We start from the raw sequence: 15,390 nt of genomic DNA on the forward strand, positions 1-15,390 counted from the left end.
CTAACACGGCTGCTACTCTGAAACAGGAGCAGTGTGTATATTTGCATAGAGTGATGGTGTAGCTGTGTCAGACCCAGGATATTAGAGACAAAAGATATTACCTCTCCCACCTTATTGGAAGTTGGTGAGAGAGACAAGCTTTCAAGCTAACAGATCTCTTCCTCGGGACCTGTAGTAGGAAGAGCTGCTTTGCCAAAGTGTTCAATTTTGGCTGCTTTGGGTTAAAATTCACTATAATATTGAATGCAGGGTGATTAAATGTTGTTATCCTTATTGTGTACATAAAGAGCAGCAGAACTGTACTGATCATGTTCTGATTGAAGGCTCACTGTAAAATTAACCTCACTTGCTAAATAGGGGGGAGCAGTGCCAAATCCAAGTGAAAGTGAGGGGGATGGGAAGGTCTCTGTTTAATAAGTCCTTGACACCATTTGACTCTCCCCTCTCCAATGTTTAAATACAGAACAGATCAAACTCAGTTGAGAGTCCTTGGTTCTGTTCACTGATTCCTGGAGCTCAAATCACAGATGGGCCTTAGACCTGGCGTCAGGTGTGGGGACAGCGCTGCAGTGAAAGAGAACGCAGAGACTGCATTAGCAGCGAGGTTCCCTGTTGCCCAGCGAAATCACTCAGAGCTGAGCTCATTAAGAACCGGACTAAGTGGTGGAGCCTCAGCTCATGGCATTACAGAGGCGGCAGCAAGCAGTGAGAGATATAAGGGCGGGAGCAGCGGCAACCAGCCGCAGACATAGCAGAGAGTGGCCGACGGGGGCAGAGGAACAGCGAGCAGCAGCAGAATGGCGGTGGGGAGTGGTGGAACACTGGCAAGTAGAGGCAGTGATTACTGAGAGCAGCAGAGGCATTGCTCCATGTTCCTCCCTTCCTCCTTTCAGGGTGGGAGGTGATCTGACGTGAATGCACCCTTGAGTTCCAGGACTTGGCTGACCTCAGGCAACAGAGAGTGGGGTACAGTGGAGGGAAAGGGGAGTGGCATGTTAAAGGGACATTCGTCCATCAGACTTTCACACTGCAAGGTGGGAAACCGAGGCAAAAGCCACTGCCCCATATACTGTGGAGAGGGTGTTTGTTTATGGTTTACATTCTTTTGAATAATTTGTTTCAGTATTTTCCCAAATTAATTCTGGGTTCCTTCTTCCTTTTAATAAAACTTTTCTTTTGTTATACGCAGACTCGGGGCTTGCAAGTGGGGAAATATTGCCTCTTAGATGTGCCCAGGGGTAGTGTTTAGTTTTCCCAGATTACTGGGTAGGGGCTCGAACCAGGTCTGTTTGTCATTGTTAAGAGGAACCCCTAGATATTGAATCTGGCCCCCATTGCTGCCAACACCACCTCGCAGAAGCGTTACGCAAGCCAAGCCATTGAGCTGACAACTGTGTCTTGTAACCCTTGTTTTTGAAGGGAAAGAAAGAGAGGGAAAGAGAAAGCAAGAAAGAAAGCAAGACAGAGTGTTCTGGAGAGTCACACCTGCCAAGTGCTGGCAGAGCAGAGCTCTCTCTCTCTCTTCCCCCTGTGTGTTTGTATATGTGTCTGGCTGGTGAGTCCTATGATCACATGCACCTCGGGCTCCTGCCTCCCTCCCTCCTCAGCCCTCTCTCTCTCTCTCTCTCACTGCACTACTTGCAACTTTTGCAAACTAGTCTAAGCAGAAGCACTTATCACAGACCGGACTCTTTATCCCTCCACAAGTCCTGGAATTCACCAGTGACCAAGGCTTGCAGTTTTTCCTGCTGAATAAGGATCTGGGACTCATAGTGGAGCTTTTGTGCTGCTTTAAAAAAATGATTCCCCTTAGCAAGAAAGGCTCCTGTTCGTCTCAACTCTGTCTTGCTCTCTGTGCCTTTGGGTTAGCACTGCTTGGGGATTTATCCCAGGCTTTGCCTGTGGAGGAACAGGATTATTACCTGCAGGAGATTATAAACAGGGATCATTATTATTCCTATCCAGGTCCCGATGAGGAATTTTCCCCTTTCACAGAGCAACCTGGACAGGAAGAAACAGCCCCCGTTGCAGAAGCAGAGGAGTCCCCAAGGTTCAGACCTGGCAAGAAAGAGTTAAAACAGAAGAAAGGCAACAAAAAAGAAAAATCCATTCTAGAGATTCCACCAGGTAACTTTCCACCTCTTCCTGCAAACTTTAAGAGCTCTGCTGAGTCTCACACTGACTCTGACTTTTAACATAAATTAATACTCTAATACTGATAGTAATAATAATAAATGCGCTGGTGATGATGACACATACTAACTTCTAACACCAAGCTTTTCAGCTCTTTGGAAATCTCACGTGCACTTTTACCCTTTCCCTCTCACCTGCCACATTAAGAGCTTTCAAAAACCCTGCATTTCATTAATCAAATGAGATTCCAGGTGGTGCATGAACTTCCCTTCTTATCATATTTCACATTTGGCTTGTTGTTGAAACTCCATTTTTGCAATCAAATGAAGAGAGACTCACTCCATGGTAAAACTGTTTGTCTGTCTTATGGTGATTTCTTATTGTACCCCGGGTCATTTTAACTCTAAATGTTCTTCACCTTTGAACAGGTGAATCACTGTCAGATTTCACTTAAAGCCCTCCCATGGAAGAAATGTAAACAGGGAATTTCCTTAAGAGAGATCAGTTACTAGGGGGATTAATTTTAATTATTAGGAGGTACTAATACATAATTTCATAAATAAATGAAAAGGCAGCCATATCATCTATCACTTCAGTTATTACATGTAATTTCTTCGGCTGAAAGAAGACAAGCTATTGGAAACCTACATATTACTATAATTCCCAAAACTCTGGTCAGTAAGCACAGTAGAGTGGTTTCTATTTCGACACAGTTACACTAAGGTGGCTGGGCAATTTATTCTACAGGCATTCTCTGATTGCATTTGTCTTGTTTAATTTCTTTGGAGGAAATTCGAAATCTAAATTATTTCACGAAGTAAGCAACAGTCTTATAAAATTAAGGGCCAAAGCCCTCACTCAGGCAAAACTCCCATTGGCTTCAGTAGGAATTTTGTATCCTTAAATACTATGGGATATGGCACAACATTTTCAAATTAAAGACACCCACATCACAGCAAATTGGAGAGATAAGGTTTTCAGAGTGGCATTAACTCTTCCCAATTGCATATAGGTGATATTAAATTAAGGGTTGCAGTTTGATTTTTACCGGTTTTACACTTAGTTACTTTCTGATCAAGAAAAAAATTGAAAACAGCTTTTTATAAGTTATGCCCCAAATTTACCATTTCTGCAGTGTTGAAAATTGTTAGAGGGCCAGCAGATCTTAGCTGCAGGTACAGCCCAGGGCAGAGGACCCTAGTGGCAGAGAGTCTGCCTGGGTGAGGGTAGCTGTGGTACAAGAAACTTATAACCTGGTGCTCCACTGGGGATCAGCAGCTAGACAGAAGGTTCAAAAGCAGATGGCACTGGCGGGGTATCTCTGGGATGTGCTGATTCAGCTTATCTGGTAGTGCATGCACTGTCTTTCCTCCCATTTTCTGTGGGGGGCGGGAGTCATGAGGGTTCCCCCGAGGTGCAGTGGCCCCTGTTTGTGTACAGGGTTCAGTTCACAGCTCTCCAGACTCCAGCAGGTATGTAAGAAGCCCCACATATGTACAGCCACATTATCCCCTTTGATCCAAATGGGTGTCTAGAAACTTTGCATGCTTGCACTTGTAGAATTTACTGAAAAGTCTTCCCTTGGTGAAGTTTGGTGAGGAAGTGATAGGCAGCTCATAACACTAAATCAGTTGATTCTCCAAGATCTAGAGCTCAGGTGATCTACCAAGCCCTGAGCCATCTCCATGGAGACTCTGTAGCTCCATACTGCCTCCAAGCTCCCTGCTGGCTTTCCCCCAACTTTCCTAGCAGCACAGTAACATACTCCAGAAAGCCCAGCATCACTCAGGAGCTCTGTGGCAGAGGCAAGGATAGCATTTGATTCTCTTCTCTTCCTGCAATCTTCTTCCTCATTCACACACTTTCCAACTTCTGCAACAAACAAGGACAGAGTCCTACAGACAGCAACCCCCTTTACACCACACTGATTCATTCCCAGGACAGGTCTCTCCTGTGAGGTTAATAAGATAGGGGTCCTGTGGGAAAAAAATAGTATGTGATCATGTAATTAAAAACTCTCGTAATGCATATTCACAAGGGGACTGAATTAATGGCTGTAACAGGGTGGCTTGTCCCTTTAAGGGCCAGAGGCCTGGGCCCATCCAATCCCAGTTACTAAGGAGTCACATCTGAATGGGGATCAGCTGATAAAGAATACAAGGAAGGGGGGCAGAGGGTCTGAGGAAGCTGAAAAAACTGCAGAGAAAGGAAGGAATGGCAGGGTCTGCCAGAGACAGGAGGCCTGGCAGCAGCCTTAAGGGCAGAGACTAAGGTCAGAAAGATAACTGCTTAATGTTTTCATTTTTGTTTGTTTTAGAAAATAAATAAAGCCCTGTGGAAGGGCCTGCAAGGGTGATCTGTTTTGAGTTTAGTTGAGGAGCCCTGAAGAGGGGTGAGATTGATGGAAGGGGGCCTCAGAGCGACCTCATGCCACAAGGGGGCGCTTCCTAACTTTTGAACACTTGGTATCCCAACTTTAATGTTCTTTTAATATAGTTTTTCTTTGTAATTTCCTAGGATTTTTAAAAAAGAAAGCTGTAAAAACAGAAATTCCATGCTATGGCATTGCATTGACACCCACATGATTCATCAGATGGGCTGGAGCCTTTAGATCTACCACACAGACTTCTGCCACTTGAACTAAGGGAGTAACTGGCAGCAGTATTAGGTGGTCATCCTCTATGTGGACCAGTATTAGAGGGGGATATGAGACACATTCCACACACATTTGTTGCCAGCAGAGGAATGGTGAGACTTGGAAATGTTGGTGCCCTTGTCCCCTCCATGCTGTCCTTGTGCCATTCTTGTTCCTCCCTCCAGTTTCTCATCCTAGTGTCTACCCCCTCATCCCTGGCTCCTCCCAGTTCCCATCCCCTCACCTAGCCAATCTCAGTCTCCTCATTCCAGTTTCTCTCTCCTTGACCAGTCAGTCTCAGCTCCGTGACTAAGTCCCAGTCTCTCTGCCCCCACAAGCTCCCAGTCTCGGTATCCTCATGCTAGTCCCAGTTGTTCCCAATCTCCTCTCCTCTCAGGCTTCCTCTTCCAGTCTCCATCACTCATTCTTACCTCCCTGGTTCCCAGTCTTCCACCTCCAGATTCCTTGTCCCAACCCTACCCACTTCCTCCCATATCCAGCTCCTGTTCCTTCTGCATTTCAGTCAGATGGCTTCCTTCTCCTCGCTACCTGGGCACTGAGAGCATGACGGACAATTTCCTTGGTTCTGATGATTGGTGCCACACAGCCTGAAGCAATTACAGGGAAAGTCCTGCTCAGCTCTTTCAGCCCTGGACTGGACCATGTTCAGTGCGGAGAAATTGAGCTGCCAACCTCTAAGAAGTCTCTGCTGAGCATGTGTGAATTGAAATTTTTCAGGTTTCAGAGTAGCAGCCGTGTTAGTCTGTATTCGCAAAAAGAAAAGGAGTACTTGAGGCACCTTAGAGACTAACAAATTTATTTGAGCATAAGCTTTCGTGAGCTACAACTCACTTCATCAGATGCATTCGGTGGAAAATACAGTGGGGAGATTTATATACACACACACACAGAGAACATGAAACAATGGGTTTTATCATACACACATACATACTTTATGTGACCATCGCTTATTAGCACCGTAGTGTCCAGAAAGTGGATCACACAAGAGATTCTTGTTAACTGCTGGAAATGGCCCACCTTGCTTGTCACCATGAAAGGTTTTCCTCCTCCCCCCCCCCCCCGCTGGTGATGGCTCATCTTAAGTGATCACTCTCCTTACAGTGTGTATGATAAAACCTATTGTTTCATGTTCTCTGTGTGTATATATAAATCTCCCCACTGTATTTTCCACCGAATGCATCCGATGAAGTGAGCTGTAGCTCATGAAAGCTTATGCTCAAATAAATTTGTTAGTTTCTAAGGTGCCACAAGTACTCCTTTTCTTTTTGAAATTTTTCAAAGACTTCTAGCATAGCCATATTTGGGCATTTTTTTTCAGGGTGACAGCAAAGGGCACATCCCCGACACCCACGTGACTCTCTGACAAATTTCAAGTCCCTGCTCCAAAGCATGGAGGCTCTAGAACATCTTAAATAAATTGTCATAAGATTTTTTTTTTTTTTTTTTTACATGGGGAAACACACATTTTCCTCTTACTCATGCTCTGGAATGTCTGAAACATTTCAACTGAAACTACCCAAATTAATTCAGCCTAAGGCAGATACCCAACATGTTGAAGCTCAACCTGAATGCCTAAGGACTGGCAAAGTTATAAGCAACTGAAAAAAGGGATCTTATACGGAGAAGTGTTGAAGAACCTTAACTATAGATGGCACTAGCAGCTTTTCTGTAATCTACACAAAATAACTATCCAAGGCACTTAGCGTGATCCAGCAATTATGTAGGTTAAATCTAAAACACCATCCAGTACAGTGCTACATGGATTAGTACCATTAAAATAAATTAAAGCTGTTAGTTTTCAGCACTGCTGAAAATCAAGCCACTTAAGTGCCAAAGTATAAATGTAGGTGCCTAGAATTGCACACCCAATTTTGAAAAATTGGCCTTATAAAGGTACAGATCATGCTGAGCTCATGACTGATTGGTGCTTAACTAATAATTATGAATCTAACTGTAAATAGGTGTAGAGGTGTGAGTATGTATGTATTTATATTTTTACATATATAAACAAACACTTTTCATTGAATAGAGATTAAATCAATGGACATACAGGAAACAAAACGCTCCTTTTTTGTGAAGCTTAGTGGAAGCAGGGGCATGTTGGATTAATTATATGTTGTAGCAAACAATAGACTGGATCTTGGCTGGAATGAAGGAAGGCAGAGGAATGGGAACGTGTGATCTGCCCTGTGGCTGGGCAGCTGGTAGTGATCAGTGCTAACTTTGAATTAAAGTTGGACTGAAATCATAACTGTGTAAAGGCTACAGCAAATTGCATATGACATGTACTTGATTAATTTAAGCTAATTACTGATGATGACTTGCATGCAGCTGTTTTACATTGTGAAGTATTAATATAAGTACAAGTTCATTTCCATTCAAGTCAATGGGCAAGTCTCCCATTGACTTTAGGTGGGCAAACCCAGGATCATGCTGTGGATTTATTTTTTATTAAAGCAGCATTTGCGAGCACTTGAGTTGCATAACAATACATCAGTCTCATCCTGCCCTTTGCCTCCCTTACGACTCTTATAAATTCAACGGTACCATGTAATCCTTGGAAAGTAAAAGGTTGGATTGACAGATCCCATCACAAGTGGATTTGTATTTTCTAATCCATTCTTGCTTATTTATGACCTGATCCAAAGCCCACTGAAATCAACTAGTCTTATTGGCTTCAGTGGATTCTATTCTATATCTGTGCCTACACCACATTCGTGGCTGTAATATCTGAGCATCTTCCAGTACTGCATTAAGCAACATGACTACATAACTCTCATTTGTTCTTCTCTCACCCTCTCCCCAGGGGCACAAATGTGTAGTGGAGTGTCTTGTTTTGGTAGTTTTTTAAATAAATATTCACATTACTATGTGTGTGTTAGGGGAGGCAAGTCAAAAAAGCATGTCTTGCACTTGAATAGAAAGGTGATGCGGTTTGTGATGGACTTTAGTTCCTGGGGGAATTTATTCCAAAGTCTCAGATGAGCCCCAAAGAGAGTTTTGACTCCTGCACAGACAAGCTTTACCTTTATTTACCTTCCTTTGTGCCAGAGGGGTGTAGTTATTGATCACAGTCTTCAATCAATTCAGAGTTTCATTTGGTTTTTTAGATATGTTCAAGGCACTCTATGGCCTGGGACAAGTATAAGTACTGAGACCTTGAACTTGATTTGAAATTCTATGGGAAATCAGTGTAGAGAGTAGAGAACAAGTCTGAAGTTCTTGCAGTAGCCTGTGTTGCTGAGGAGATTCTCTGCAGAGTTCTGTACCAATTGGAGTTTCCTAGGTGCTGAAGGCTTCATGCCCAGGTACACTGCAGTGCTGTAGTCCAGCCAAGAAGTGTTGAAGGCATGAATAACTGAGGTCAGGCCATCATCTGCCAGGACGGGACAGTCTCCTAGCCAACAAGAGATGATAGAAAGCATTACGCACAGATGTTGCTTTGTGAGAATTTAGCATCAGTGAGGAATCCAAGAGTATTCCTAGATCATGAACTGAATTGACCAAATGTGGATGAGTACCTTCGACCAAAGAAGAATGTGCTGCAGCTGCAAACTCCTCCAAATGCTTCCCTCTGCCCACCAGCATCACCACTGTCTTGCTTGTATTCAGCTTCAGCCAGCTGTTGGGTGTGTTCCTTCAGAAAGGACTCGACCCGTTTTAGCACACTACCTTGGATAACAGCTCTATATCCAAACCTGATCTGAGGTGAGAAAAGGGCCTTTTAAAAAAATTAAGATTTCATTTAATAGACTGGAGAGAGATAAGCATGAGACTGAATCTGCTTCTGGCATGCTGGTAGGTGGATTATGATTTGCTCCAGTTTATTAATTATTTCAACGTACTACTTTTTGGAAGGAAATAAGAGAGGATTTGCATGCATGATGGACTGAATTTGAACAGTTTGGCAGCAATATCCAGTAGCCCAGATTAAAAATTCAACCTGATCTTTTTAGTTGTGATTGGTCAGATAAATCGCATGCTATTGTTTCTGTTCTCTGATTGGATGAGTGTAACTCTAAGGCTTGAGAGGAGGACTTCAAGAAGCCATGTGAGCTTTGATTCTCTCAGGGAGAGGTAGCCATTTATGGTGAGGGAGGAAGATATAAGCTGCATTAGGTGATTTGTATAAAAAGTGAAGAACATCTGTGCTGACTCCGTGGGTGTGCCAGGATTGGAACACCCACATAAAAAATTAGTGGGTGCTTAGCACCCACTGGCAGTCAGTGCCCCCCTCCCAGTGCTTCCCAGCAGCCCCGCCAATCAACTCCTCCCCCTCCCTCCCAATGCATCTGCCCGCTGAGATCAGCTGTTCTGTAGCATGCAGCAGGTGCTGGGGGGAAGGGAAAGGAGCAGGGATGGGGCACACTTGGAGGAGGGGGTGGAACTGCGTGGGAAGAGGAGGGGTGGGAGTAGAGCAGGGGCGGGAAGAGGTGGGGTGGGCATGAAGGCTTGGGGGAAGTGGGTGGATGGGTGGGGGCGGGGCACCCCTGTGGCCTGGAGGAAGCTGCGCCTGTAGTGAAGTCTTTTTCCTTTGTGGGATACGCAGGCAGGGATGCCACAAGGAGGGCAGGGGCAGAGCGGGATGAAGCCCCCACTCACTGCCAACACATTCGGTAAAATTTTGTCCTCCAGCTGGGAATTCAACTGCGGCTGCAGCCTCAGAGGCAGTGCAGTGCCAAGCTGGTGGGTGGAGAACAGTGGTGGAGGAGCTCAGGCTGCTACTGGTGCCAGCTGGCTAGGGTGGTGCTGCCACTAGGTCTCTGTGCATTCTGCCTGGGGGGGCAGAGGGGATGCTGAGGACTCGGAGCTGGTTCTGGGGATGCTGGTTCTGGGGATTGGAGGGCGGGGGCGGGGGGAATGGCATTACCACTGCCAGACCTTTTTTTTAACTGTGCAGCCCGCTCAAGAGTCCAAGCTCTGCTGCTGTTGCCTAACAACATCTGAGGAGGCCCAGACTGGCACCAGGCTGGCTCAGTACCAAGCATCTGGCCAGATTGAAAGGACCAGACTGGCCACCACAGGGTGCTAGCGCAGCGTGGGGGCATGGATCAGAAAAACAACAACCCCATCCAACAATTCAACTTTGTGACTCATGATCAGATCTGGTAAGGCCCATTCCCCCTGCCCCGCCCTTGACCCACCCAATTCTAGCCCTTTATCTCTCCTCCAGGAGCATCTACCCCAATCTCCTCCATTTGCCAGGATCTCCTCCCCCGAAACCCTCCAATCCCACTCTGCCCTCCTCCAAATACCCCCCCCCCCCCGAACTCCAATTCCTGGTCCCCCACAGACTCTATGCCAGCCCCTGATTCTAGTCATCCCCAACCACCTTCACCCCAATCTCACATAAACACATCTCATGGCTCCAATCCTGCAAACACAGCTGTGGGACCCACACCTCTCTTTCTGTCTCCTTAAATACATTCCACCACTTGCCGCTCACTTCCTGAAGGCTGATTGGACTGTTTGCTCCTTCTTGCTTGTGAAATGGACATAGGCAACTCCCTGGATATTGAGAAAATAACCAAAAATTAGACCGCAATGAAATCATGGAAAATTTCCTTTGATTAACAATTTATCAGTCCAGACATTTAAAGTAAAAATGACTATATAATTTGTTGCTTCTTCATAGGCTGCAGAATTGCTGTTTTAGTTAGTTCACAAAGCTGGTATCATTCAGTAAACTCTCAGGAAACGTTAGGTAAGTTTTTGAGACTTCACCTTCCCATCCATCTGAAGCCCCAAGTGGTGCCTGACACGTCGTCCTTGTGATAATTAGGCTACTGAAAGATTTGTTGTCAAGTGCAAAGTTTAAATTTGATTTTTCTCTCATCATATTCACACAGAGGAGCTGCTTGTGCGTGTGCTGTCCTGTATTCAAAGGGTGCATCAGATACTTATCTGGCTCATTTTAATGTCCCATGCAAAGGCCCTGGTGAGCAGTGTCTCCCTGTTGTGTGAAGCAGCATCTATTGCCATATAATCTATATCATTCCTGGTATGAATATGTGAATGTGAGAGCTTAACATTTCACTTTCTGGACGTTCATGGAAAGTAGACATAAAAGGAGTCCACGCGTGGCTGACATGAGTTCATTTTAAAATTCAGGTGGAGAGCTCTTTGGAGCATTTGGCCAGCTCAGATACACGTGGACAGAAAGATAATTAATCATTGTAGTGGCACAAAGCCAGATGAGAAATAGAGCACTACATTTGCCCCTTTATTCTCTCCATAGAACCACTCTTGGACAATCTGGAGTACTGCACTAATATCAAAAGCCTAACAGAGTGGGTTTATATTTAAAAACAATTAAGAGGGGATATGCCATAAAGATTTGTACAGTGTTTTCAGGCTTCTTTTCTATTGGGATGGGATTGTTGAATGTTCTCTGCAGATGGTCATAGTCAACCTGTCTCCTGATTTACAAATTACCTCTATGCAAACCCAACCAAACATACTATTCATTCTCCTGGCAGGAATAAACTGCATGGAGATGAGAAGGGTTGTGCATGGAGGACACTGCACCAAATCAGAATATGGGTGCAGAACAATGCTGCTTTTGTGCTCACCAACTTTGGGAGCATTCTTGCCTTAGGATAGAATATTGGTGATCTGTGAAGATGTTGGATCACTGCAGATTAAATATACTCACCCCTTTTAAGGTCTGATCCAACTCCATTAAAGTCCAGGGAAGTCTTTCTGTTTACTTCAGTAGGTGTTGGATGGGGCCCTTATATGTTTGATCAAATGATGAGGAGGATTGACCAATAAATGTCACTGGAGCATGTGTAGACATTAAAAAATGAATTTCATTTGTACAAGAAAGAAATGCATATCTGGTTCCTTCGTACTGCAGCAAACAAAAGGACACTTCTGATTCCTTGCACCCATATTTCTATAGTTCTCATACCTGGGAAAAGAATAACAGGATATTCTAAACATCTGCTGCATTGGAAGGATTGGAATGCCATCATACAGAAGCAAACTGTTTTATTCATTGTGTAGTTAGCCATTGTTAAATACACTTGACAAAAAGTAAAACCTGTTTTTCTTTTCATCCTACAGCTAAAAATGGCAACAAGAAAGGTGAGAAAAACAAGAAAGGGAATGAGAAGATGCCAGATGATGGCTATGAAAGTCAAAAGGGCTATGAAGTCATCAGAGAAAGTACGTGTAGAGTTTCTAAAGTACCTTTTGGAATTCTTGGTTTAGCTGTTACTCTCTCCAGTCACATTTAAATTAAATTACAAACGATATTGAAGATATTGCTGTGAAATATCTAGATGCTGCGCTGGTTATGAAATGGCACGCTGAAATACCCTGTTAGCACAGCGTGCGCCAAAAGATGGGGACAAGGAACCACACCGTGTTAGTGTGGGATGAAGTGAGCTACAATTTAAGGTAAGGAGCCTAATTCTCATTTCCATTAAGATCTCTTTTAACACCATTCCAACAGTAAAAAGGCCCTTACAGTAAGTATCCCTCTTTGGAGTGATGTTTAAAGGCACCTTAGTGTAAATGAGAATGAAGCCCAAGATACTTTTATAATTTATAAAAGAACAAGGTATATTTTCATTTAAAACTAAGAGTTTGATGCTTTAAGAATGGTGCTAGATTAAGAACTGTCTTTCCAGAACAGCAACCGTGAAATATTTCCCATTCTGACATACCAATATGCCTTAAATCTGATCTGGAGGTCTCACCTCAACGTATGTAAGACTGGAACAGCCAAATGCTAATTGTGAGTGTGGTTTCTGTATTATGGATGTTTGTCCACTGTGACCTGAACTGATATTCCAGTTGATTTCATGAAAGCTAGCAAACTCCAGCAGACTGTCATGATTTGCAATTATTACAGACCTCAGGTGGAATTGAATCAATGATCTAGCAGAGAAAGGCTTTATAATATCTTGAGGAAATCCAGCCTTCCTTATATTTATGGGAATTTACAGCATAGGCATACTATAAACTTCTATTACTAGCATGGAGATTTAGACCAGCACTGGGAGTAACATGCATCTGATCTCTGCTCCTGCCTCTCAGAGTCCTAAGGTGTTTTTAAAAAGTTGCAGGTTTTGTTTTCTTTCAATTTTTAAAATATTTTCACATGTAGGTGTATGAACCTAAATTTCTCTCTCAGTATGTCTATTCAGTAGCTTCTCATTCATGGAGATGGAAAATATTGCATTCCTAGTGAATAGTTGCTGATTGATTAAATCATAATGGGAAAAAACTAAATTAAACATTTTGATTTTCATTAATGTGAATTGTCCAACAAATGTTTTATGTGAACATATGTCACCCTATAGGCTGTTTGTGAATTATCTGCAGTGTGTGGCTGCCAACAATGTTGTTTGGCCAAGATCAACTTAATATTTCTCTAAAAAAGAAAAGGAGTACTTGTGGCACCTTAGAGACTAACAAATTTATCTGAGCATAAGCTTTCATGAGCTACAGCTCACTTCATCGGATGCATTCCGTGGAAAATACAGTAGGGAGATTTATATACATAGAGAACATGAAACAATGGGTGTTACCATACACACTGTAACGAGAGTGATAAGGTAATGTGAGCAATTACCAGCAGGAGAGCGGGGGGGGGGGGGAGGAATCTCCACACTGTATTTTCCACTGAATGCATCTGATGAAGTGAGCTGTAGCTCAAGAAAGCTTATGCTCAAATAAATTTGTTAGTCTCTAAGGTGCCACAAGTACTCCTTTTCTTGTTGCGAATACAGACTAACACGGCTGCTACTCTGAAACCTGTTAATATTTCTCTGATTCTCCAGAAGAAGAACCCCGCTACAAAAAATACTACAGTTGAAATTCTCACAAATTTTAGATTAAAGGAGCTGAAATCATTTGGATGGTTTTGTAAATGGGTGAATTTTTAAGACTCCAGGTATCTTGAAAGGAAAGACAGTGTTGTGATTAAGACAGTAAACTGAAATTCAGGAGATATGGATTCATTTCCTGGCTTTTCCACAGACAATGTGTGTGGCCCTGGAGAAGCATTTAATCTCTCTGTACCTCAGTTCCCCATATGCAAAATGGAGATAATAACATTTCCTATGTTTGATTTCTCTATTCAGATTATAAGGTTCGACAGCACTATATAGATATTCCGGAGAGTGATAATTTCTTTCCCACCTGCCACTGACAGAGTAGCTCCCTGAGCCTTCCCCATCTTTTTACCACTGTGAGCTCCCTAGCTCTCTCTCTCTCTCTGGCTTCTCAGTTCTCCTGATCCTTGGATCCATGTAGGGGATATGTGTGGGCTTCCATCCCTAGCTGCTTCATGCACCCCCAGGGAGGAGACCTGAGGGACCCTCCAGCCCCACTAATCTCAGTGCTTTCCCTGGGGCCAGGAAGCAGATCTTCAGCTTCTGCTGCTTTCCCTGGTCCCACTGAAGGGGCCAGGAGGAATCTTGAGGCCCTGCTGCTTGGCACCTGCTATAGCCACCAGCCCCATGGAGACTAAGGTTAAGTGTTTTGTTCCCACTGCTCTGCCCAACTCAGACTGAGCAGGAGACTAAGGGGAGTCTCGAGCCCCTAATACCTCTGATTGGTTTCCAATATTTTGTTTGGCCCTGAAGAGGTGTCCTGGAGGGAGTCTACAGGTCCTTTGCTCCTCAACCTCATTTCTTTTACCTCCTTGTATATGCTTCAGGAAACAAAACAATCTTCCTCCTTGACTCCATTCCCCTTGATTTCTATGGAAGTTACGCTTGAGTAGGGAGTGTTAGGCTAGGCCGAGTATCTCCTGCCTCTAACACACTGAGTTTTACTGTAAACCATCTGAGTGTATGACTCACTACAGTGTGTTGGGAAATGACACTCTTTGGAATGTGAACACTTGAAAACCAACTAGTTCATGTTTTTTCAGCAATTAGAGTATATTTATGTTCACCTCTTCAGAGAGAGCCTATATTATGCTGACAGTTTTACAGCCTTGCTTTACTGTCAGTGTCTTCCTAAAACATCTGTCAATTGAGGGAAAAAGTTCAAAATATACTGAAAAATGCAGATGTGCCTTAACCACAAATGTCAGATCCAGATTGTGAACCTCTCTCCCCGCACCCACTTTTGAAGGGTGGATTGAGATTATCCCATAAAAGTGAGGGACAGCATCTACAAAGCTCAAAACTGGATCCAGGATCAGATTCAAAATCTCCAAAAGATTTGAGGGTTGTTTGAATCTGAATTTTGACTCAGGCCCATCATTCTTTGTAAACTGTATTGTAAGCCTACACTTATGGAAATCAAAATGGATTTACTGGGACACTGCAGTTAACAACTCCAGCACGCAAATGGAGCTTGAATTCTCAGCCTTTTCTTTCTTTTCATAATTGATATATGATGTAAAATGTTACCAGGAACAAATAGAATGATAGTTGACATCCACTCAGCAAGCTGGCATGAGCACTGTGCTCTGAAATATAGATTCAGCTCTGTTCGCCCTTGAAATTAAAAAAACCAAAACCAAAACCCTTTTCTTGTGTTCTTTAAATTTTTTTATGCTCCAAGACAAAGTTTCATTTAGAAGCTCTCTGTGCCAAAAATATAACATTACTTAAGCAAACTGTTCTGAATGTTGA

The 15,390-nt window shown here is 43.5% G+C and overlaps 1 protein-coding gene across 2 annotated transcripts in view; it reads left to right on the forward strand.

The window, feature by feature from the left end:
* The first annotated feature begins 1,566 nt into the window (after window positions 1–1,566).
* The window catches only part of CPXM2 (carboxypeptidase X, M14 family member 2), a 105,385-nt gene continuing 91,561 nt past the window's right edge, over window positions 1,567–15,390 (forward strand). Inside the window, exons 1-2 of one of the 2 annotated variants that reach the window (XM_038411664.2) lie at window positions 1,567–2,127; window positions 11,858–11,959. In XM_038411664.2, coding sequence (XP_038267592.1) covers window positions 1,800–2,127; window positions 11,858–11,959 — 430 coding nt within the window. In that variant the 5' untranslated portion in view covers window positions 1,567–1,799. Of the gene's footprint in view, window positions 2,128–2,413; window positions 2,479–11,857; window positions 11,960–15,390 lie in introns of those variants that run through there. The other variant, XM_043518931.1, reaches the window with a different exon arrangement.

Source organism: Dermochelys coriacea, chromosome 7 (assembly GCF_009764565.3).
Source record: "Dermochelys coriacea isolate rDerCor1 chromosome 7, rDerCor1.pri.v4, whole genome shotgun sequence".
In the NCBI taxonomy this organism is placed as follows: Eukaryota; Metazoa; Chordata; order Testudines; family Dermochelyidae; genus Dermochelys; species Dermochelys coriacea.